Source organism: Diplotaxodon limnothrissa, linkage group LG3 (genome assembly GCF_057381915.1).
Source record: "Diplotaxodon limnothrissa isolate DT_005_m linkage group LG3, D_limnothrissa_male_GT1.1, whole genome shotgun sequence".
Taxonomy (NCBI): domain Eukaryota; kingdom Metazoa; phylum Chordata; class Actinopteri; order Cichliformes; family Cichlidae; genus Diplotaxodon; species Diplotaxodon limnothrissa.
Window position 1 is genome coordinate 47,115,200 of NC_140598.1, and position 25,880 is coordinate 47,141,079.

At 40.5% G+C, this 25,880-nt stretch overlaps 1 protein-coding gene across 1 annotated transcript; it reads right to left on the reverse strand.

Annotated features, from left to right (window-relative positions):
- Positions 1-1,507: 1,507 nt before the first annotated feature.
- LOC146636213 (Fc receptor-like protein 5) lies at positions 1,508-20,622 on the reverse strand. The gene is made up of 15 exons (XM_085350295.1): positions 20,613-20,622; positions 19,078-19,344; positions 16,187-16,453; positions 15,541-15,795; positions 15,141-15,431; positions 14,167-14,439; positions 13,702-13,968; positions 9,462-9,761; positions 9,049-9,306; positions 8,556-8,804; positions 8,265-8,381; positions 7,935-8,029; positions 7,633-7,692; positions 5,207-5,249; positions 1,508-1,803 (listed from the first exon to the last, which is right to left on the reverse strand). The coding sequence occupies exons 1-15, from the start codon at positions 20,620-20,622 to the stop codon at positions 1,508-1,510; spliced, it is 3,048 nt and encodes a 1,015-aa protein (XP_085206421.1).
- Between the last annotated feature and the right edge of the window lie 5,258 nt (positions 20,623-25,880).

A 25,880-nucleotide genomic window follows, 5' to 3' on the forward strand; every position in this document is an offset into this window, starting at 1 on the left:
ACGGTTGATAACTAAACTGACTGTGAGAAGCAAACGGGGTTTATCATCACTATGAGAACCGCCCACCCGTATCCCCGAATCTACTGGCGGGCTGGCCCTTTTCCCCTCTTGGGACATGCTGCGATTAAATGTTCTGTCGACCCGCAATAAAAACACGCGCGTGCACGAAAGCGACGCTCTCTCTCCTCCGGCGGCAGCTGAGCGCGGCCGATCTGCATCGGTTCCGGCGCCGCGTCCACGACGGAGGGAGAGGCGGCCGACACAGGCGACTGCATTATGGGTGGGGCTGGCGTAAACGAACACGGAAGTGGGCGGAGGAGGGGACGTTGGGGTTTGTAGTTCCTTTCATTCTCCCTCTCTCTCAGCCTGATGTCAATACGGAGAGAAAGGGAGACTAACTCCTCAAACGTAGCGGGCTCATCCCGTGAAGCAAGCTGATCTTTCATGTTATCATTCAGGGACTGTAGAAAGATTCCCTGCAACGCGTGATCTGGCCACCCCGTCTCCGCGGCGGCCGTTCGAAAATCTATGAGGTAATCAGCAACACTACGGCGACCCTGGCGCAGCTTTAACAACTTACGGGCCGAACTGCCCTCAGAGACAGGATGAGTGAATGTCTTTTTAAACTCACCCAGGAAGTCATCATAAGAGCAAGTTCGCAGGGGATGGCTTGACAGGTATGCTTCTGCCCATTTTAGAGCACGGTCCCGTAATTTCCCTATGAAATAGGAAATCCGAGCGGCGTTGTCAATGAAGGTGCGCGGTGAGCGGCCAAATACCAGATCGCACTGAAGTAGGAACCCCGTGCAGCTCCCCGGATCCCCAGAAAAAGGTTCGGGCTCCGGGGATGATGCGTCGCGAAAAATCGGCCCACTTTGGAGCACGTAAGCCGAGGCAGGGGACGAAGTGGATGGCTGTGTGTCTTGTGCGGGGGGCGCGGGTTCGGGGGCAGGACGCGGCACGGAAACGAGGTTAGCTTGTAGAGTCTCTAGGGCAGCAAAGATCTTAGCCTGTCCCTCACCAAGGTCTTTCTGTGAAGCCAGGAGATATTGAATGGATTGCTCGTGGTGACCTAGGATTGCACCTTGTTTCTGAATGGCTGTCCGCTCTGCGTCTGCTGAGTCCATATTGTGGCCAGATCTTACTGTTACGGCCGAGAGGGCCCGGCTGTGGGTGTGGACTCAAATGCAGACACAGAGGGAGGCAAACGGGCGTGAACACAGTGCTTTATTTACAAGTGTCTAGTGAAATTACACAACAGGAGACTATGAATGCTATGAATTATGAAATGCTATGAACTGTGAACTGTGAGGCCAAACTGTGAACATGAAACTGAGTGCTATGGCTAGGTGCTGGATTTCACGGATGGAAAAAAGGGGCAGCGGCTTGGATGGAGGTACGCAGTCACTATAATGAGAAGAGACAAGTAGTCAGTGGCAGTCCAGTGAATCACAGCTGCAGGATTAGGCTATGGAGGTTAGGGCTTACGCGTTGCAGGTTTAAAGTGTCATGCGAGGAAGGGGTGTCCAGGGGGTTCCGGGTGAGGAGTGTCCAGAGAGGATCCAGAATATGCGTGGAGTGAGGGACTTGGCAGGGAGGCAGGCAGGTGTAGTCCGATGGTGGAGAGGAAGAAACCAGATGACAGAACCAGCGTCCAGGCGGAGATGAGAGTAGTTCGGGAAACGTGACTGCCAGGTGGGTCATGGGTTAGCAGAAGATCTGGCAGAGGTCTGTTGTGAATGCTGGTCTTATATGCAGGTGACTTGATTGGAACCAGGTGTGGAAGCTGATTGGAGTCTCTGCCTGAAGGTAGAACCCAGCGAAGTGGAAAAACCCCGTGCTCACCCGGACCATGACACGATCTTTATATATTAGTGCTAATTCTTAAATTTGTAAATTCTGTAACATATTGTATTGTTTAAATAGTTTAGTATGTTTTTTTTTTTTTTTTTTTTTGTCCCGTTTGGATCTATAGCCATCAGAATTGTTGTCTTGAGGCCAAGAAAGATGCCAAGCGGATTTATTTTACCAAGTGGATCATCATGGCCTTGCCATATTGGTCCATTTGATTGACCTTTATTATAATTATGAATTTATTTTATTTTCAGTTGCAAATGGGACAGACATAACTGTAGGATAGGACAGGGGGAAAGAATGAAAGAAAGAGGGGGAGAGAAAGAAAGAAAACCAAAGGGGAGAAGAGACGGTGAGAAGGGGGGGAAGAGAGAAAAAACAAACAAACAAACAAACAAACAAACAAACAAAAAAAAAAACTCCTGGGTCACCTGTATGGAGAAAAAAAAAAAAAACAGAGGAGACAGCAAACAACAAAGAGCAACATAATAATAGAAAAAAAAAGCACCATCACAATAAACTAGCTAGCCATAGATATCAATAGTTACTAAATAATAAACGATATTGTGCAACACGCAAGATAGACAGCGCACAGTGTGCTTTGAGGCAGCAGCCAAGAAAGCTGTAGTCCGCGTCTGTGAATACCCATGTGTACACCTGTGTGCATACCTGTGTGGATCAGCATGCTTGCATTCCAAAGGTTTCTCCATGTAATGATCTGCTAGGGAGTGTGGGGAGCCACAGCCCTGTCCTTTATGGTATCAAGCAGGTATGGAGGAGATCAAAACTCCAGACATCCAGAGGCCCCCAGAACACAAGAGACCAAGGAAGACCCACAGAGGGGCAGCTGCGCCACTGTCCCAGTAAGAGCTAAGGAGAGTCTCAGATGAGGGCTCATTCAGCAGCCGCGGAGCAGAAGCCAGGGGGAGTTGCAGTGACGCGCCCGTGAGCTCCGCCGGCAGCCAGCTGTGCCTGAGTGACCGAGCCCCAGGCCGAGAGGCCGGGGGCACCCCACCTCCGAAATGGCCCGAGCGAGCCCCAATAAGCGGGCCGCCAAGGAGTGAGCCGGTGTGTACCCGGACGCCCACCCCCAGATACAAAGAACCACCAACGCACCGACATCTGAGGGAGTCCGCCACCGGCAGGGGAAGTGGTGGTGGGTGGAGATAGGCCTCCAAACCTTGGAGGGCCCGAGATGTCCCCAGAGAGGTGGCGTCTGATACCCAACCTGACATATAGACACAAACATACAGGCACACACAGACACAAACATCCATTCCCACCCTCATGCGCTCATGTGCACTTCACACTCAACCGACGTGGAGACAGACATAAAGAGACGCTGTATACACGATCACACTCCCCAAACGTACTCTACAAACCGGGTCTAGGTACCCTTGCTCCTGGAGGGGGGAACCGCACCCAGACCCAGGTGGTGTTACCCTTTTCCCTGCGGTGGGGAGAGGCAGACCGCCCCGACTCCGCAGCAGCAGGGAGGCCCCACACCCCAGACCGCAGCCGGACGGCCAACTCCTCCTAGCCCCCCCGCTCCAGCAGGCCGCAGAGAACGGGGGTGAGAGAAGACTCCAAACCTCCCTCCACCCGCTCATTGTAGTGTTGATGCATGTGTGTTCTAAGGTGCAATTAAAACCCAGGAGGGCATGGAGCTACCTGCCAGAGAGCAGCAGGTAAGCACATAGTCCCTCCTGTTAGCCCTCAATGTCTACGTGTATTTAAAATTGAGAGATGGGCAACGATGCCAGGGGTGAGGTGTACACCCTGATGGTAACTTGGACTCCGTGTATTGTGCCCACCCCCAAGATCCTATATGTATGTGTAATGAGGGTGTGAGTAATGTGAATGTCTAAGTTGTGGGATAAAATTGAGGCAGAGGCAGCCAGAAGGGGACAGAGGGGGGGGGGGGGGGGTAGCCTCCTCTGCACCCTGGTGACATACCCCTACTCCAAGGCCCTGCATGTGTGGGTGGTTGTGGTGGAGCGGGAGGAGGGAGGCAGCTGGAGATGGGGAGGGAAGGAAGGGAGGGGCAGGTGACCCCTCCCTGGGGCCAGCTCCCCCGCTGACCCAAGTAGGCACTCCCATACTCCGCGACCCGCCAGGGAAAGTGGGGCCCAGGCCCATCCAGACCGGGGCCCAGCGCAGCAGCGCCCCCCGGCCCCACAGAGCCCGGGACAGTCCACCCAGCCCCACCACAGAGAAAACTGCACTCACCCCACCATCCACTCGTCTTCCAGACTACATGAGACAATAGACGCCCAGGCTGAGATCTCCCCCTCCTGCAGAGAGTTCCTGCAAGGTGTGACAATCTCCCCCACCAGTTGAAGAGCCCCACGGGCGGCTCGACACACCGGCGGCACCCTGCGCCAGGGATGGGCCCCCATGCACCCACCCACCCACAACCCCGGCAACACACAAACCAGGACCCAAGGCCCCGAGGCCCAGCCAGGGCCCCGGCCCAGAGATGGAGCGCCCCCAGGCCCTCACGCCCATCCCGGACCCACCCAGGGGCAGACAGGCTACCAGGTCAATAGTTTAGTATGTTACTGTTACAGTTTTTACGATTCCTTCTTGGAGAAACTGTAACCCAGGAAAAGCCCTGGGCAATGGCCGCTGTCACTCATATCAAAAACCGCCACTGCAAGCAGTTAAATACAGCACAGTGAATTTGGAAATCTCACGATTAACAGTGCACTGCCCCCTAGTGATGGCTGTTACTTGACGATTTATCATATTTCTAAACCTCAGTGTTATTGGATTTTACAGTTATAGTTTACAAATATGATATACAGCAGCATGATGCAAGAAAAATACTGCTGACAGACTGGAAATTTAAAAAGAAATCCATAGAAGAATAAACTTCTCAAAACTGTGCAGAAAGTGCTTTCATTCAACTTCATACACCATTAGTCACACCATTTATTTATTTTAACATAATGTATAATATGTCATACTGTACAAAAATGTATTGGTGCCTTCGTGTAAAAACAGAGTATTGGGTCTATATTATTACAAATCCCTCCACCCTGCACTGGAGACAGGGACTAGAAATATGTATATACTACGATAAACAAGATACTGTGATATGCTATAATATGTTGCTAAAATACATTAAATTAGACACGCCACTCTAATCTGATATTCCATTATTGCTCAGTTGAACTGTCAAATACACAATTCTATACGATTCTGAGACTTCAAATATTTACATATTCATGGGTCACTCACAGTGCCCTATGCAATGCTTATGCAAAGTTTTATCAAGAGTGTCTCACTCAGAGGATGTAGGGAACATATATAGCATGCATATGCTTTGATCATTATAGTATGATTATACTATGCTTCTCTTTGGCTTTGCTGCTGTTGCTCTCTTCACTGACCTGTAAGGCAAACACAAAAGACAAAAAGTAAGGATGTTATGTGGTGAGGCCATTTAATCTTGTCAAGGAATATTGTCAATTTAATGAGACATTTCAGTGCATCACTGTTGTGAGTTTACCTGAAGTTCCCGTATTCACATCAGTGTAAAGTGTACTCTTGTGTGGTTTATGATGCTTCCCTGTTAAGATAATCAGATGAATGAGCAAAAGAAAATAATCAATACACATTTCAGTGCTGGAGGTGAAAACCTTTCTTAACTAGATTTTTAAATGTATTTTATTTTTCTTTGTTGTTTTAAATTGCACATGTTGGATACTCACTCTCCATCCCAAAGTCTTTAACCTCAATAAGAGAGTATGTGGCTTCGGATGATTCAACTTCCTCTGAAATGTACATTTTGTTATGTTAGAGGATTATAATAAAATATCATTTGAGTTACTATTTTTAATTCAAATGTTTATACATCTCTAACCACCAGAAGTACCGAAGTACAAATACATTATTGCACTTGTACAATCTTCATCTATATCTGTATTTTTTTCTGACAATTTTCTACTTTTACTCCCTACTTTTTTAGACAAACATCTGTACTTTCCACTACCATTTCCAAAACAGGTTTGTCACTTATGGTTTTATGCATTTGAGGGGAGTTATTATTTTGGTACTGTGGGCCTTCACAGTAACACATGAAAGGAAATCCTGTTTTTGTATTTTTTAAGAGGCAAAACCATGTGTCATAGTCAGGGGTTACAGTAGGCTGGTGTTTTTTAGCTTTATTTTTTATGGGTTTTTGGGGGGCACTTTATCAGAAGTTTTTAAGTGATAGATGATTCCAAATGCAGAGTTTCTATCAGAAGAAGGGTTCGATTTAAAGGCAAGGACTGCAAAATGAGGTAGACTAACTGTATTGCTTAAAGGTTGCATGAAAATCCACTGCAGTTTAGTGCAGATTATATCATGTTCCTGGGCCGGTGACCCAGTGTTTTGAGTTTTGTATCATCATTGAATTTTGATTTTGTCATAGTTTATCTTTTCTAGTCTTTTGGTTCCTATGTATTCCCTAGTTAAGTCCGCGTCTGTTATGTTTCCTGTTTTACTTTGGAAGTCTGTGTCCAATGTCAGTGTATTTAGTTTCACTTCCCCTGTCCCGTCTTTAGGTTCATGTGTGTCAGCTGTGCTCCCATGTGTGGCCACTTCCCTTGATCATCCCTTGTGTGTATTTAGTCCATGTGTTTCATTCAGTCTGTGTCGCGTTGTCTGTGTTCCACGTCCTATGTCATGTCAGGTTTCAAGTCTCTGTGAAGGTCATGAGTCATGTTGCTTATTCTTATATTTCATAGTTCCTTCATGTTCTGGCACAGTCTTGTTTATAGTCTCACTGTTCTTAGTTTCTTCCCAGTTTAGGTTCCTGTTTAGTTGTCCCTGTTCAGCTCTTGTTTAGTTTAGTTCATGTACTCCAGCCTCAAATAAATGCTCGCCTTTGTTTAAAGTTAATTTTGTCTGCTCATCTGTGTCCGCACATGGGTCCTCCAAACACTCTCCACACGGCCAGCCACTGCGGACCTTGACAGATTAAGCAGGTTAGATAGTGTAATGTGATGGATTTATAGTGTAGAACAGTGTGTGACTGGTGCTCATTATCAGAGTTAGGTTACATGAAGGGGAGTAGAAATGAATTTGAAATTAAGCAGTGAATGGTTGTATACTGTATAGTATAAGAAAGCATAAACAGTGTAAAGGATATAAATCAACAGGATGATTCTTAACACATCTGCCGACATCTTGTTGAATTCAAATCCACAAAGAGCAGCAGGTACATTAAGTAAATCTACTGGAGCTCTCAATAGAAATTAATGTGTGTAGTGATTCCTTTATTAGAATTAACATTTAGATTGAAATAAAGATGTAATTGCATCTACCAAAATTATTTTATTAGTACACTAACATAGCACAAGGTTCTGTTTTCAGCTTTGTACAAAAGTATTTGGTGGAAATGTTCTTCAAAGAGCTACTTTTACATTCTTACTTTGAGTGCATTTCAGAGCCTGTACTTTTTCACTTTTACTTGATTTAAGACATTGAATCAGTGCTTCAACTTTTTTAGTATTTTTAAACACTAGTATCTGTAATTCTACTCAAGTACAGAATACCTATACTTTTGCCACCTCTGGTAACCACTGTGATATTTTAAAGATAACGTGTACCATTTTCACTATCTTCCAGGTCTTGGATTGTTTCATAGATGTGATGATCACCTTGACAAAAAAAATAAATAAAAAAATGAATGAATAAAAAAGACAGGGTCAGAGTATAATTTCAATACTTTTAAAATAATTATTTCTATTTCTAACTGCTCTGTGCTATTCAAAAGATCCCATGTACCATTCGCACCATTTGCAGTGTCTTCTGAGTGATGGACTGTTTCATAGAGTTCATATTCACCTTAAAAAAGACAAGGTCAGAGTATCATGTTAGAGTTTAATGTATTACAGCAACTACATATTTTTGTTAAAGTGCAAAGACACCAAATTAATTTCACTTGAATTATTATTATTTTTTTTGTCCTAAGTTTTTGTGTTCTGGATTTTTGCCTTTGATTCAGGCTCTTTGAAAAACAGTTGACCAGAACTCCTGGGGGTTATGAAGACTAATAATTAATACTAAAGTTTGATTTTATGACTCACCAGGGTGAAGAGATTTGTATTCATCCTGTATTTCATCCTGATTGACTCCATGATTTCTGGTGGAGTCTTGACCGTTGATATCTGACTGGATCGGCCTAATGAAAACATAACAAATGTACAGATAATAACATAATACACTAAATTTAGCACAGTAAGAAAAATACTGCTGAATGTTCAGAGTGAAAATAGGAATATAAAGTTTTATACCAACCCAGTGAAGCATAAATCTGTTAAAAGAGAAAAAAAAATTGTTTTTTCTCTCAGTGCATTTTACTTCTATTTTGTGCCAGAACATCATCACATGTTGGTGTATTTGTAAAAGTGTCTCACCCTTTGCCTTTCTATAGCGATACATTAAGAGCAAGAGAATAAGAAGAAGAGAGACTCCACAAACCAGTCCAACAACCAGGAACAGAGGAAATGAAGAGCTTTCAGGTCCTGATGGAGCTACTGTGATTGTAAACATTAACAGTAAACACTTAATGTGAGACATTTTTCAAAAAATATTCTTACAAAACAAGAATCAGATGAAAATCAAGACAAACACATACTCATTAACATACTCTATAGTGACCATGATAATCATTACAGAAATGCAGAAAATGTTTTGATCCTGCTCACCTTTAACTGACATCCAGCTCTGTGCTGACTCTCTTCCTGAGTACTGACACTTGTAGAAACCTTCATCAGACTTTGACACTGCAGAGATCTTCAGCTCCCCTCGGGGATCATTTTGAATAAGTTTGTCATTGTGATAGAAAAACACATTGGAAAGTATTTTTTGTGTTCTCAAACTGCAGCTCAGACTAACAGAAGCTCCCTCAGTCACAGGATGAACAGGACTCACCAGGATAGGACCATTACCATCATCTGTGACACAATCACACACAATTGTTTCAGTCACATCAGCTGGTGCACACTTTGAGAAAAAGCTGACAGACAATAATAAGAAGAGATTGTACAAATGTTTTTCATCATGAAGATCTGATCTTGTGTATTTAAAAACTGCTATTTTTCTCCAGATAAAATGACTTCACATACAGCAAAGCTGGGACAAATGTTCATGTGACATCTAAATCATCCAAATCCAAGTAGTAAATGTATAATAACATACTCTGTACAGTGATGTTGACTGCACTGCTGAACTCTCCTGATCCAGACTCACACCAGTACACTGCAGTATCTGACTTTGATGTGTTGATGTCACATGTGGATCCAGTCATTCTCCTACAGTCAGAGAGTCGGCCGTCCTCAGAGAACTTCCTCACTCTCCACTCAGGGAAGTTTCCCTCACAGGTCAGTGAGACAGAGTCAGAGGTGAAGTGTTGCACTCTGTCAGGACTCACTGTGAGAGACGCTGCTGAATGAACATCTGGAAACAACATGCAGTGAAGAGACAAAGCTCACAGATGTTAGCATTCAAAATATCAAAATGATTTTAATAAGGTCAATCTTATTGAACACTTCTTGAATAAAGGTTACAACACAAAATCTCTTCATTGAAAGGACAGAGAGAATCAATCTGACCTGCAGACCAGACAAACTTTGGTTGACTGTGATCAGTGTGATACTCTGGGTCTCCTCTTCCAGCTCTGCACACATATCCTGCTGTGTGTGTCTGTCCATGAATGATGTAGGAGTCCTGTGCAGTCCCACTGCCATCAGGTAGCAGCTCATAACTGGAGGATTTCTCTGATAGATCAGGAACAGCTTTAAACCAGTAGAAGCTCCATCCTGCAGACGGATGTTCAACCTCACAGTTCAGAGTTACTGAGGCTCCAGGACTCAGCCATGATGGAGACACAGTGAGGACAGGACGGGGTTTATCTGTTCAACAAAGATTTTCTCTCAATGTTTCGTCTCTTAACTCTGAATTCAGTGTACTAAAATGTTGACTCTTAGCAGTATTAACGGATCCCATGCAATCTCTACCGGCGATTCTCACATGCGTTGAGTCATATTCAAGGTTTTCAGGTTAAAAGATAAATTGGTTCAAATCGGAAGGCATGCCACTATCAGTATCCTGTCATTCTAGATACATTACTCCATTCCATTTTAAGTATTTACCTTCAGGTATGAAGTATTTAGGAATAGTATTAAATCCATAATTAGAGGATATTCTGCTTTCAAATATGGAAGCTCTTCTCCTAAAGATAAAAACAAATCTGGATAAGTGGGGTAAATGGAATCTTACATTATGGGGTAAAATTATTGTGATTAAAATGATGGTGGCCCCGCAGTTCAATTATGTTTCCATGATGTTACCTGTAAGAATTCTTTTACACATATTTAGTCAATTTGAGAAGCTAATTAAAGATTTTATGTGGAATAACAAGAAGCCAAGAGTGAATATAAAGAAAATGTGGGCCTCTAGAGACGGGGTGGGGTGGCTGAAGCTCAGGTGGCAGAGCAGGTCAGCCACTAATCAGAAGGTCGGTGGTTTGATCCCAGGCTGCCTCCTGGCTGCATGCCAAATATCCTTGGGCAAGATACTAACCCCGTGTTGCCTACTGGTGGTGGTCAGAGGGCCCGGTGGCGCCATCACCAGTGTGTGAATGTGTGTGTGACTGAATGTAGTGTTAAGCGCTTTGGGGTCCTTAGGGACTAGAAAAGCGCTATACAAATACAGACCTTCCAAATGTAAAATTGTATATGTGACAGACCCGGGTGCACGTTCAACATGCTTTGCATCCTTTTATTCACACACACGGTTGCTGTCCACAATACACACAGAGCTGCAGCTCTCATGCTGCCAGCTCAACGTAACAACCACAACATCAACAAACACAGGACCCAGTACGATATTTAAGTAGGTGGAGCATGATTACGGATGCCATGCAGGTGCGTCTGCCTTGCCTACACGCACCGCAATCCACGCCCGCCACAGTATAATTTACAGTTAGCATTTCAAATGTCAAGACTGGTCAAACACTGGACAGGATGGGACTCTGAACTGAGCTGGATCAAAATCGAACAGGAACTAGTGAGCTCTTTCAGACCCTTGGATGTTCTCTCACAGGGATCAGCTATTAATTGACAAGACTTTCATGATACCCTCATGCTCAGGTATTCTAAAGCTGTCTGCGCAGTGGTACACAAGATGTGTGGAGCATCTCATTTAAGACAACTTTATACCTCGCTATGGAACAAAACTGTTGTACAGATTGAAAAAAACAAAACAAAACAGGGTACTGGAAGGAATGGCTTGTCAAAGGCATACAAAGGATAAGTGATCTTTACTCAGGGGGAGTGTTTATGTCATTTGCTGAAATAACCCAAATATATGGTTTGTTAACAGAAAATAATTGTTGGAAATATTTATAAATAAGGGATTGTATTACCAAAGGAAAATTTACTCAAAGCATAAATACCGTTGTGGAGTTAGAATTGTCTGGTACAGCACATAGAGAAGCTGTTTTCTACAAACTGTTTAACAATCTAAAAAAAGAGATATGTAAAAACTTGATTGCTATATGGCAGAGAGATTTGAGTTGTGTAAGTTGTACACTGTTATGCCGCCGACACCCAGCTTTACCTGTCCGCCAAACCCGACTCTTCTCTCCCTCTGCCCTCCCTCACCCTCTGCTTAGCCGAACTTAATTCATGGTTTTCCTCCATTTTTCTTAAACTCAACAGCAATAAATCAGAACTTCTCCTGGATGGCTCCAAATCAGGACTAACACTTTTTCTGTTACAATCAATAATTTGTCGGTTTCTACCTCTCCCTTTGTGAAAAGTTTTGGCGTCATGCTTGACAGTACATTATCCTTTAACTCTCAAATCAATAATGTCACTCGCTCAGCATATTTCCAACTCCGTAACATCAATCGCCTCCGCCCCTTCCTCACTCCACATGCCACTGCTATTCTCATCCATAGACTCGTTACCTCTCGGATTGACTACTGTAACTCACTTTTATTTGGCCTGCCACAAAAATCCATCAAACAGCTTCAACGTGTCCAGAACTCTACTGCCCATATTATTACTAGCACTCCCTCTACTCACCACATCACCCCTATCCTGAAGTAGCTTCACTGGCTCCCAGTTCAACTCTGCATTAATTTAAAATACTCCTTTACACATTTAAGGCTATTCATTCTCTCTCCACCATATCTCTCTGATTTGGTACAGATCTCCATCCCATCCCGGTGCCTCAGATCCTCCTTCTTCTTTCTGTTCCTTCATTTCATCTTATTACCATGGGCGCGGGGCTTTTAGTTGCTCTGCCCCTCGACTTTGGAATTCCTTACCCCCTGACCTCAGAAACATCAGTTCTTTCCTCCTTTTTAAGTCCACCCTCAAAACCCAACTGTTCAAGATAGCCTACTCTGTATAATTACCTTATGCTCTTGAACTTTGTTATATTCTTGTGTTCATTTCCTGCATTTATGCTTGTCTTATTAATTCTGTAAAGTGTCCTTGGGTGTTTTGAAAGGCACTTTTAAATAAAATGTATTGTTGTTGTTGTTAATAACAATCTTCTCGAAGAAGATTGGGCAGAAATTTTTAATTCTCCAATAAATATATAAGAGAGGCCAGGTGTAAATTTGTGCAGTGCAATTTAATACACAGATGGCAATTCACTTCTTCTAAACTTTACAGAATGGGTAACATTCCCAATAATATATGCTGGAAATGTAGTTCAGATCCAGGGACATTTAGGCATGCTATTTGGGTATGTGGGAAAGTTTATCCCATTTGGCAAAAAGTATTGGAAATAATAGGAAGGTGGATTCGTTTGATAATACCCTTGTCACCAAGACTGTGCTTATTAGGGGATCGGTCTGTGTTACCTAGGGTTTCTAAATATGATTTTGTTGTTATAAAAGTGGGGGTGATTGCAGCAGCCCAAGTGATTCTCAGTGTGTGAAAGGAACCATCTCTTCCAGAATATAATAGGTGGGAAGAAAATATGCTGAAAATGGAGTCATATGAAAAATTCTTGGCTAGGATTAATGATGATATGGAGGGTTTTGACAAATTATGGGGACATGTTTTTGATGAGATTGATGGATTTTATTTTCACAGTGCGATTATCTTTTGTTGAATGTTATGTTTTCTGTGTTTTATGTTTGTTTAGGCACTCAATAAAGGAAAAAGTTAATAATTTGACTTTATTGTCTTTTTTTATGTATTAATAATTAGTAACTATTGATAACGGATCGAAAATGCAAATGTGAATTAACCGTGGGATTGGAAGCTGTCTTTCTTTTGTTTGTTTTTTTGTTAAATGTTAAAAAAAATGAAGACTTCAATTACAAAAAGGAAATGTTGACTCACAAATATTTATGATGAACTTTAAGAGTGAGTCTATCTAAACATGTCAAATATCTCAACATGTACTAATAAAAACACATTTTTACAAACTGTTTATATTTCCAGTTAAATGAACTATGACTCTGCAGTTCAGTTTAGAAAGAGAACAAAAACAAGCAAATGTCTGAATAATAACAAACTGAAGAACTTCATGGAAATGTGCAAATAATAGATATTACCAAACTTAGATATAATTTCAACAAACTGTACTATAATTGCACATCACATTGCTGTCATCTGCAGTATTAAGCCTTAGATGGCATTTTGTTTACATCCATTAAAACTTAAAAATTACTCTTATATTTTACCCTTTTCCTGTCACGTTTTATTTTTTATAACCTGCTTTTTAGATTTTCTTTTTCTAGGTAAAGAGAAAAAAAAAGAGTCACACTAAAGACTCTTTAGCTACAAAGTTAAACGTTTATTTTTCCCTCCTTTAGAGGAAACTCACATGATACAGTCAGTGTGATGATATCACTCCACTCTGAGAAGAAATAGTCCCTTCTGCCCCGGCAGCTGTATCCTCCACTGTCAGACTCAGTAGCTCTGATGATTCTGTATTTATTGGATGTTGGAGGTGTGTTTAACTTGGCTGCTCTCCATTCATACGTCCACTGAGCTCCTTCACCTCCCTGAATCTCACATCTGACAGTGACTGTCTCACCGCTGTATATCTGAGTCCAGGATGGCTGCAGGGTCACAGTGGGCTTACTGGGAACTGTTCACAGAAAAATATCCAGTTAGACACAAATAGAAACATAAAGATAAAAAAAATAAGATGGAAGAAATTCTTCTATTTGTCAGGAGTTGTCTCTCATTTAGGGGTTAATAAACTCACAGTTGTTGAATGAAATTATTAGCACAGAACACAACATAACATCTCTCAGTTTGGCAGAAATAAAATAATTAAACTCACAAGTTTCTGTAACTGTGACGTCACTGCTGTCCTCTGTGTAGTAAACTGGATCTCCTCTCCCTCCTCTGCAGTGGTACAGACCTCCTTGTGAGACACTAATAACTTTGTTTGCTTCATTTCCTCTCATGAGCTGAGCTTTAAAAGAGACTGAATCACGTCTGAACCAGTCAAACTTCCAGCCAGCAGAGCCCTCCACAGAGCAGCTCAGTGTCACACTGCCCCCTGCTGGTATGACTGAACTTTGTGCTGTCAGCGTGGCTCTGGGTTTACTTGCTGCTGAGTTTAAAAAAAAAAGATTTTTAAATCTTTGTCATTAATGTGTACACCACAGAAGGAGACAATTCACTGTAGCTAAATCCCGACATAATGTATTAATTAATTTATATTTTATCCATCCATTCTCTTCCTCTTAACCTTCTGCTTACATCAGTCTAATTCTAAGTTGTGTTTTCGATAAATTATTTGTCTTTGTGTTGTGCATGTTTTTTATGAATAAATTGAAGAAATCTCTACAAAAGAGATGGTCTGTGTTACACATAATTAATTTGCTGACTTGATTATCTGTTGGTTTTTCAAAAGTGAAGTTTGTCAGTGTGGCTCTGGCTTTACCTGCAGGAAACAGTAAAACATTAAAATGATAACTTTGTCTCAGGACAAACAATTTATTACACTTTAAAATTTAACAGCAAATAAAAATGAACAATTATGCTGCATGTGACACATTAGACTGTCTAACAAACTAAAGATTTGACTGATTTATCATTCTCTTATCAAACTGTCATCTCTGTACATTCCTCTTTAAATTGCTGATATTTTAAGAGCCTCCATGGTGTCTCTCCTTTCTGTTTGCACAGTGAGAAAAACTGTTGTCCTGAGCTGCCTGCAGACAGCTGGATCATTGTTGGAGTTTTCCTGTTAAGACAGATGTAAACATGAAAACATGAAATGTCAGCATGAATCATGGTCCAACTCACATGAAACTGTCAGTGTGAAGGCATCACTCCATCCTGTTAAGAGATAGTCACTGCTACCCCGACATCTGTAGTCTCCACTGTGGGACACTGAAACTCTGCTGATCCTGTATTCACTGGATGTTGGAGGCCTTTTTTTGTTGGGTGCTGTCCATTCATATTTCCACACCTTTCCTTCACCTCCCTGAATCTCACATCTGAGAGTGATTGTCTCACCAGTGAATATCTGAGACCAGCTGGGATGCAGTTTCACAGCAGCCCAAACTTTCCCTAACAAACAAATAAACACAAATACTAAAAGAATATCAGGAAAAAAAACCTTCATACTTATCAGTTGCAACTTTGACATTAATCATTGATTTCTGGGGGATTTTGTCAGAACAAAAAAACTCACCGATCTTACGTGGAACACTGTCCTCTGTGTAGTAAACTGGATCTCCTCTCCCTCCTCTGCAGTGGTACAGACCTCCTTGTGAGACACTAATAACTCTTTTTGCTTCATTTCCTCTCATGAGCTGAGCTTTAGAAGAGACTGAATCACGTCTGAACCAGTCAAACTTCCAGCCAGCAGAGCCCTCCACAGAGCAGCTCAGTGTCACACTGCCCCCTGCTGGTATGACTGAACTTTGTGCTGTCAGTGTGGCTCTGGGTTTACTTGCTGTTGAAGACATAAAATCATCGAAATTTTAAATCATGATCAGGAATAAAATTCTTACAGCACTAATCAAACTTTAAGCATTCATGGAGTAATTTATCTACGAACATAAAGATTAATTAGTTTCCCTGCATGTGACACATTAGACTGTTTAACAAACTAAAGATTTCACTGATTTATCATCCTCTTATCAAACTGTCATCTCTGTACATTCCTCTTTACATTGCTGATATTTTAAGAGCCTCCATGGTGTCTCTCCTTTCTGTTTGCACAGTGAGAAAAACTGTTGTCCTGAGCTGCCTGCAGACAGCTGGATCATTGTTGGAGTTTTCCTGTTAAGACAGATGTAAACATGAAAACATGAAATGTCAGCATGAATCATGGTCCAACTCACATGAAACTGTCAGTCTGAAGGCATCACTCCATCCTGTTAAGAGATAGTCACTGCTACCCCGACATCTGTAGTCTCCACTGTGGGACACTGAAACTCTGCTGATCCTGTATTCACTGGATGTTGGAGGCCTGTTTGTGTTGGGTGCTGTCCATTCATATTTCCACACCTTTCCTTCACCTCCCTGAATCTCACATCTGAGAGTGATTGTCTCACCAGTGAATATCTGAGACCAGCTGGGATGCAGGGTCACTGTGGTCCTGTTACGAACTAACAAATAAAAACATCACTGTTTTCAGCAGTACTTTTTCATCATAATTACAGTGGGGCAAAAAAGTATTTAGTCAGCCACCGATTGTGCAAGTTCCCCCACTTAAAATGATGACAGAGGTCAGTAATTTGCACCAGAGGTACACTTCAACTGTGAGAGACAGAATGTGAAAAAAAAATCCATGAATTTACATGGTAGGATTTGTAAAGAATTTATCCGTAAATCAGGGTGGCAAATAAGTATTTGGTCACCTCAAACATGGAAAATCTCTGGCTCTCACAGACCTGTAACGTCTTCTGTAAGACGCTTTTCTGTCCCCCACTCGTTACCTGTATGAATGGCACCTGTTTGAACTCATCATCTGTATAAAAGACACCTGTCCACAGCCTCAAACAGTCAGACTCCAAACTCCGCCATGGCCAAGACCAAAGAGCTTTCGAAGGACACCAGGAAAAGTATTGTAGACCTGCACCAGACTGGGAAGAGTGAATCTACAATAGGCAAGCAGCTTGGTGTGAAGAAACCAACTGTGGGAGCAATCATCAGAAAATGGAAGACATACAAGACCACTGATAATCTCCCACGATCTGGGGCTCCACGCAAGATCTCATCCCGTGGGGTCAAAATGATCATGAGAACGGTGAGCAAAGATCCCAGAACCACACGGGGGGACCTGGTGAATGACCTGCAGAGAGCTGGGACCAAAGTAACAAAGGTCACCATCAGTAACACACTACAACGGCAGGGAATCAAATCCCGCAGTGCCAGACGTGTTCCGCTGCTGAAGCCAGTGCATGTCCAGGCCTGTCTGAAGTTTGCCAGAGAGCACATGGATGATACAGCAGAGGATTGGGAGAATGTCATGTGGTCAGATGAAACCAAAGTAGAACTTTTTGGTATAAACTCAACTCGTCGTGTTTGGAGGAAGAAGAATACTGAGTTGCATCCAAAGAACACCATACCTACTGTGAAGCATGGGGGTGGAAACATCATGCTATGGGGCTGTTTTTCTGCCAAGGGGACAGGACGACTGATCCGTGTTAAGGACAGAATGAATGGGGCCATGTATCGTGAGATTTTGAGCCAAAACCTCCTTCCATCAGTGAGAACTTTGAAGATGAAACGAGGCTGGGTCTTCCAACATGACAATGATCCAAAACACACCGCCCGGGCAACAAAGGAGTGGCTCCGTAAGAAGCATTTGAAAGTCCTGGAGTGGCCTAGCCAGTCTCCAGACCTCAACTTACGAATAAATTCTTTACAAATCCTACCATGTGGATTCATGGATTTTTTTTTTCACATTCTGTCTCTCACAGTTGACGTGTACCTCTGGTGCAAATTACTGACCTCTGTCATCATTTTAGGTGGGGGAACTTGCACAATCGGTGGCTGACTAAATACTTTTTTGCCCCACTGTATGTGATTGATTTTTTTGTACATGAATCTTAAAAAGTAATATTAGGATTAATTCATTGTGCAGACACTCAGCTGTTGAACTAGTTTAACATTTTGTTAAGCTGTAATTAACTCTGTGTTTGTTCCCCTGCAAGCTGAAAATTTAATGTTATCAACAAAACTCATCATCTTATTATACTCAAGTTAAAATCAGATGCAGTGATCTAGAATGAATATGTTATTTTTATGTTTTATTGTATTTTATTTAATTGTTATTTACTTTTCTGTGTAGATCAATAAATGTATATATTGGTAATTAACTGATTAAACTGCATGATGTATGATTTGTTTCTCCGTAACAACAAAAGGTTTATATATACTCCATCCACATCTTCTACATACAAAATATGCTGTCAGTGTACCTCTGGGCTTACTTGCTGTTTAAGATATAGATTAAGTAAATCAGTAATCTTGCATGTGACACATTAGACTGTCTAACAAACTAAAGATTTCACTGATTCATCATTCTCTTATCAAACTGTCATCTCTGTACATTCCTCTTTAAATTGCTGATATTTTAAGAGCCTCCATGGTGTCTCTCCTTTCTGTTTGCACAGTGAGAAAAACTGTTGTCCTGAGCTGCCTGCAAACTTCCAGCCAGCAGAACCCTCCACAGAGCAGATCAGTGTCACGCTAACATCCCAGGGTGTATCAATAGCATTTTGCACCTGTGACTGAACTTCAACAGCATTCTGAGGAAGGCTGATGGTGTGGAGTCTGTGTCTTATGGAGAAAGGTTCTCTGTCTAGATAGCACTGATAAAGGCTAACTAAAAAAAGGAGAGTCTGGAACTGCTGTCTATGCAACCTAAAATCTTACCAAAAGTGAATGTAATGTATCAACGAAATATTAATTTTGTCATCAATAACATATGTATTTAATAAATTTAATTTATCAAGCAGTTTTGATTTATTTAATGATTATGTATCCATTCTTTGTGTGCTTCACCTCATGTTTGTTCCTGTGTTAACATTCCCAGTTAACAAAGGAATGAAAATGTAAAATAATCTTCTTTATAGAGATGAGAGGAGCTCCTGATGTTATATCATTTAAATATTATGTTCAAATCTTTTTTTACTGTTTCAAATGCCGGTCTAAAAAAAGGGTACCATCAACACTTTCATGCACAATTGAGAACATTTTATTCTAAAAGACACTTTGAACTCACCAGTTTCCTGAATAGTGACGGGATCACTTTCTGTTGTGACTACATCTGTGTTTTTTCTCCATCCTCTGCAGGTGTAGATGCCTCCTTCAGAGATACTGATCACTCTAACTGATCCAACATTTATTCTATACTTGTTTTCAGTCAAGATTTCTCTGAACCACTCATATACTAAGCTACCAGGGTCCTTCAGATTACAGGTCAGTGTCACACTGCCCCCTGTTGGTATGGTTGTGCTGTCTGCTGTCAGATTGGCCTTGACTTTGAGTTCTGTAATTAAAAAATAAAAACAAACATGCAAACAAACAAATAAAACAAACAACAACAAATAAATAAATAAAATGAATGTCGTTGAATATCTAATACAAATTAAAACACGAGTCACACTGAAGTCACATGGATGTATATGGAGGCTATAGTTTGACATATTAATCTAAAATTTTCAATTTCAGAGACTTTTAAAAGTGAGTTTGCGAGATAATCACTACAAAGATGATTATGATAACTGTCTGTGTTTATAGTTGTTCTTGTCTTCTCAGCGGTGGCTTCTTCTGGATTGCTATCTAAATCTGCTGAGATAATCAGATGAATTCAGGAAAAGAGCTGATCTGCATGAAGGCAACAAACTACAAAAAACAGAATTAGCCTCATGGGTGAGTTTAACAACATGGATGTAATATCCAAATGTTACATACACAAAAAAATATAGAAAACTGTATAATTGTATAAAATATAAGAAAAAAGAGCTGGGAAAATGTAAATACTAAACACATTACACAAATAGGAAACAAAGAAAACAATTTCTCACCTTCTGCATTTCCTGAGAAGAATGTACTGAACACTAGAACAAACATTAATATCCACACATTATCAATCATGAACAGATTTTTTCAGATGCCCCATTAACATGTTTGTAGCCATATATTTTGTGATGCTAGTTGTGATGATTGTGATGTAAATGAGTTAAAAGACTCAAAGTAACTTAAAAAAAACAACAACAACTTTAAATGCAGTAAATGTAATTACTGTGTTAATTACTGTGTTTAAACTAAGTCAAACAACCAGGTAATATTTTGCATAAACAATCATATTGATGTGAAAAACTAAATTAATAACAATAAAACAAAGCAAAAAAACAAAACAAAACAAAAAACAACAACAACTGGATCCAATCAAACTCTCAAAGAAACAGAAATTAGTTGCACACTAGTTTAAATACGTTTTCTAAACTTAGTCAAAGAACCAGGTAAAATTTTAAATAAACAATCATATTGATTTAAAAACAAAATTAATAAAAACAAAACAAACAAACAAACTAAAACATCAACTGAATCCAATCAAACAAAACATATTTTTCTTTAATTAGTTGCACACAAACACAGAAAAACAATGTACTTACAGAAAAATGCCAGCAAAGTATTGCCCATCATCACAGTCCGCAGCTCTCTGATCCACAGATAATCTCAGAGTGTGCTACTTCGAAGAAAGAGAAGTCACACTTAATGTAAATTAAATGTAAAATCCCACTCCACTCTCACCTGCCAGCATGTCCTTGATGTAGTGAAATGAAGTGAACAACGTGCCCAGGGTCCTGGGGTTATTGTCATGATCCTCGGTCTGTGACCCATTATTATTGTTTTTCAAATATTGGAGTCAATTACATTTGGAAATGGATTATTAATTAAATTAATCTAAAGAACCTAAATGATATTGAAGTCTGCCCATTAAGTTCTGTACATTAAGCATTTTTGAGTGCTCAATTCTAGTAGAGAAGAGCTTTACTAGAATCAGTTCGGATTGCATGTGGTAATGACTCAGGCTACAGGTCAAATGTAAATGCATTGGTTCTTATATATATCTTTTCTATTCTACCTGAGGACTGAAAGCACTTTATAAAACAAGTCTGAATTATTCACACACTCATTCATATAAGCATTTTTTTACATCAAAGTGCAATCCGATATCACAGCAAAGCATGTGATAGACACGCTGGCCCACCATGCGGATGTGAGGCTTTGCCTCTCCTGACCGTGAAATGCACACTCATACAGAAGTTGCAGTACAAGCAGGGTAGTTGCTAATGACCAAGGAAGGTATTGAATACATACCACACTCCTTCTATGCCAGAAATGATTGAGCTAGGTGGCGGATATGTATTTAAATCTAAATGTGTTAATAATGTTTCTTTAAATGTTTTCCCATGACTGTTTTAATGTTGGTTTGTCTCCTTCTGCTGGTACTGCAATTTACTGCAACCTTCCATAAAACCATCCATAAAGAGTGTGACATCCAAATGTGGGCGAGTGTGTCTACTACATGCTTAGTCATGTAATTGGGTTGCAAAGCGTTTTCTATCTAACACTGACACAATGATGAAGCATCAGGAGCAACTTGGTTACAGTATCTTGCCCAAGGATGCTGTAACAAAGACTGGAGCAGCCAGGGATTGAACCATCAACCTTGCATTAGTAGCTGACCTGCTCTAGATGACAGAAGCAAAAAAAAACAGAATGTCATTTATAACCCCTGTGACAAGACTGAGGTCACAATCTGTTTTTCAGTAGTGAAGTGAACTTTGATGGCATTGCTCTTGGCATCATTTTAAGAGGACGGTGCTAATTAGAATAGAATAGAATAGAATAGAATAGAATAGACCTTTATTATCCCACGGATGAGAAATTTCGCTGTCACAGAGCTCTTACAGCAAGGGAAAATAAAATATCAAAGGTAGACACAGGGTGGTCCTATAAACATAAGCAACCGAAGTTCATATATACAGGTATATAAAGGTAACAATGTACAGGATATGTATAGAAAAATTGAAAAATTGTATGGAAATATGTATAAATTAAACAGGGTTATGTATCAAATCTACAGAGCTATGTATAAAATGTACAGTAAACAAACAAGCTGGTGAGTACGATGACCAAAAGAATGTTAAGCTGAATTATAGAGTCTGACAGCTGCTGGTAAGAATGACCTGTGGTAGTGCTCCTTCCTATGTGGATGTAAAAATCTACTGCTGAACGAGCTGCTCAGTGCTCGTACAGTCTCATGCAGGGGGTGGGAGGTGTTGTCTATGATGGATGCTAGCTAAGATGGATGACTTAGCAGTACTAAAACTCATAATGTAGCCTGTCTTCTGATGACTGCTGTAGAGTCTGTTCCAGCTGATATTTAGTTAGCAACTGATTTTTCCACATTCATTTCCATCTTTTTAACATCGCATTCTGAGATGTGCAGTCTGATCTTGCAGCTCACCCTCGTCATAGAGCAATAAAAAATCTTACTCTGTGGTTCTGAGCTTTGTTGTGGACACAGACACAGGACACACAACTATCTTTGATGGTTAAACTGAATGAAGAGGTAATGAATACTTCATTCACACATATCATCTTGCAACAAGATGATATGTAAAAAAAAATTACAGTAGTTAATTATTCTGCTGGAATATTAGTGACTACAGATTAGGTCCTGCACAGAAGTGGACAAACAGGAAGAACATGATGTAAAGTGAGACACGTAAAATGTTTATAGGAGAAACAGAAGTAACATCAAACCTGCCTGATCTCTTTGTGTTAGCAGCAGCTGTACTTTCACTGATACTGACACAGGAAGTGCAGGTTTTTTAAATATCACGAAGCACAAGACCAATAATAATAATAATAATAATAATAATAATAATAATAATAATAATAATAATAATAATAAAGGCCAAATTACTCAGTGTTGATCCCAGATAAATTACTAAGAACACTCAAAACTTGTTCACAGCCTTGTGCTATGAAATTCACAAGCTGCAGTTCACCTATCTTTAGATGTACAATGGTCAACCACAAAATGACTGTGCTACCAGTGTTCAATTTTTTGCTTTTTTGTTCTGTGGCCACAGTGAAGGAGACAAAAGAGCGCAAAAGCATGCAAGCTAGTAGATTAAGTGTAACATTCACAATCAAATATAAACAGGTGGAAATTATCAGCAAGCATCAAAGGGGCTACAATGCAGCACAACATCAGATGCAGAATCCCCAGCATTGTTGGTGGTCTAACTTTCAATGGTGTCTGATAACAGCAAAACTCACAGAAAGAAACCTTTATAGAAATGGAAAGTAGAGGATTTAAAAATAAATCAGTGGCTGACCTGTACAATGGTTTTGAAGCACCTCATTTATAAATAGTGTTAATTTAACCAAACCATCCCTCAAAAACAGGCATTCAGAATAAAACACTGTAGCATTCTACCTTGTAATCATGTCATAGCTGTGGCAAGTTAGAAAAAGAAGAAGTTAGTCACTTTTGAGTTATCCTTCTGCGCAAATTCAATTTCTGTTCATATCTGCTGAAGTTATGCTGTTGAAATATTTCACAGAAATGCATGCTGTTCACTTCTGATCAGAGAGCATATAGTCCACACAGCTGTCACATACAGTGGGCAGGCAGAAGAAAGTAAGGCCAAAATTCATTCATTATACAGCAGTATTATAAAATTCATAAAAGTCTGTATATATACACGCCCAGGTAACAACACTGTCCACCTTCCCAATGCATAAAATACAATTATGGAGATGGATTATGAAAAAGTCAACACAGTGATGCATATATAAGTATAAAAGGTTAGCTTTTAGGACAACATTCATCTGCATTACTATATAAAGTATAGTCACAGTAGTTTATCAGGCTTGTCAGTAAACTATAGTTACACATCAATATAACTATTTATAACTGCTAACTAATGATCAATTTAGATTTAGATTTTAGATTCAGACCTGACTAGAATCTAAACTAAAAGTGACAATAATGAAGGGACTCAAATACCTGAACTGCTGTCACTGCTGCACAGTTTCATCAGCCAACAGCGCCGTGGTTTCACTGGTCTCTTGTCATGTTAATGTGACGGAAGTGAGAGAACACTACCAGTTTGAAACTCTGTGTGGTTTTTCTGAGCGAAACACCTGCGCATTGCATGTATGTGACCTACATACAGTGTTATTTTTTGTGTTTCTTATTAACTTAAAGGAACACCTCACAAAACTGACAGTCACACAATTTGGTTACCACTTCAAAGAGAAGTCTATAGTTTTTTAACTGAAAATGTAATCAACATGTTAACTGTTTCCATGTTTTATGTTTTTACATTCATCGTTAGCTTCATTATGAAGTTGATCATTCAGAAAAATAAACTGTTTGAGTGCTGAAACCATGAAATCTAAAACATGTTTGGTGATATTCCCAAGTAGGTGATGAGGTCCTGAGCAGTTCTAACTGAGCAAAGCAATTCTGACCAGTCAGTCATTAAAGAAACAGAACCAAGACAGACTACATATGTATAATACGCACTCTGAAAATCCTTTTAAAGATAACGCTCCAACACAGAGTTAAATCATTTATATCAATATATCTTGCAATAAAGTTTTCACCAAGTTATATTTATTGTAATGACTGATTTCTGCAAAAATACATTCATATTGTCACAAAATCACCAAAATAACACCTGCAAAGCATATTTTTCAACTGATATGTTGCTATTCACATTGTACTCATACAAAGATTAAAGGAGTGCTCTTGCTTGCACTCACAGAAGCACCTAATTATTAAGGTCAACAAACCACCAAGCAGAAAGTAACTAAAGGAAAACCACAGGAAACCATCAGAAAGTTTAAAAATGCAATCTTTTAAGAAAGCCGCTGGGAACTAAATAAAATAAGAGGAGAAAACACACAGAACAAAACACACAGAGAAGAATGAACAATGTATAAAACTTAAATAAGAAACTCCACAAATATTACATATATACAAAACCAAGACACCACTAATGCAAACAAAAAGACAGACAGGAACTGAATATGGAAATACCAAAAGACAAACAAATGACAAATCTCAAAGACAGGATTTAAAATTCCATACATTTAAAACAAAAACTTATATTCCCAGTTGATGCCTTGACTGCTAAATCCTGCATAATAGGCTGGTCAGAAGCCATGGCTCAACAGTGAGGTGAGAGCCCTACTAAGAGCACGTGATCAGGCCTTCAAATCAGGCCTTCAAATCAGGCCTTCAAATCTACAAAGAGTCAGTCACTGCTTAAAGGCATAGAAGAAGCCAAGCGCAAAATACAAACACCGTATCGAGGAACACTTTAACACAAAGAACTCCAGAAACATGTGGCAGGGGATCAATAATAATAATAATAATGGATTGGATTTATATAGTGCTTTTCAAGGCACCCAAAGCGCTTTACAATGCCACTATTCATTCACTCTCACATTCATACACTGGTGGATAGCCACAGCTGCCCTGGGGCAGACTGACAGAAGCCAGGCTGCCATATCGCGCCATCGGCCCCTCTGGCCAACACCAGGATCAAGACACTCACAGGCTACAAAGACAGTTACACACAAACCAACTCCACGGACATCACCTTACCTGACACCCTAAAACATTTCTTTGCCCACTTTGACCAAGAAAACAGGGACACCATCACTCATCCTGCCGTTACAGAGAGGGACGATGCTCCCATCCAGCTGGAGCAGCATCAGGTCAGAGCCACACTGCACAGACTCAATGAGAGGAAAGCAGCTGGTCCTGACGGTGTAGCTGGTAGAGTGCTTAAAGCATGTGCATACCAACTAGCAGAGGTTTTCACCACCATCTTCAACCTCTCACTGCTACAGTCTGTAGTACCATCCTGCCTTAAGTCAGCCACCATCGTTCCAGTGCCCAAGAAGAACACAGTGAGCTGCTTGAATGACTATCCTCTAGTTGCTTTAACACAGAATTGCCTATTTTTTTGAACAGCTCATCATATC

Coding starts and splice junctions, on each gene's coding strand:
- LOC146636213 (XM_085350295.1), bottom strand. Junction 16,454..19,077: donor CGTCACTATTCAGGAAACTG/GTGAGTTCAAAG, acceptor TTTATTTGTTAG/TTCGTAACAGGACCACAGTG. Junction 8,030..8,264: donor TCGCTATAGAAAGGCAAAGG/GTGAGACACTTT, acceptor TGTTTTCATTAG/GCCGATCCAGTCAGATATCA.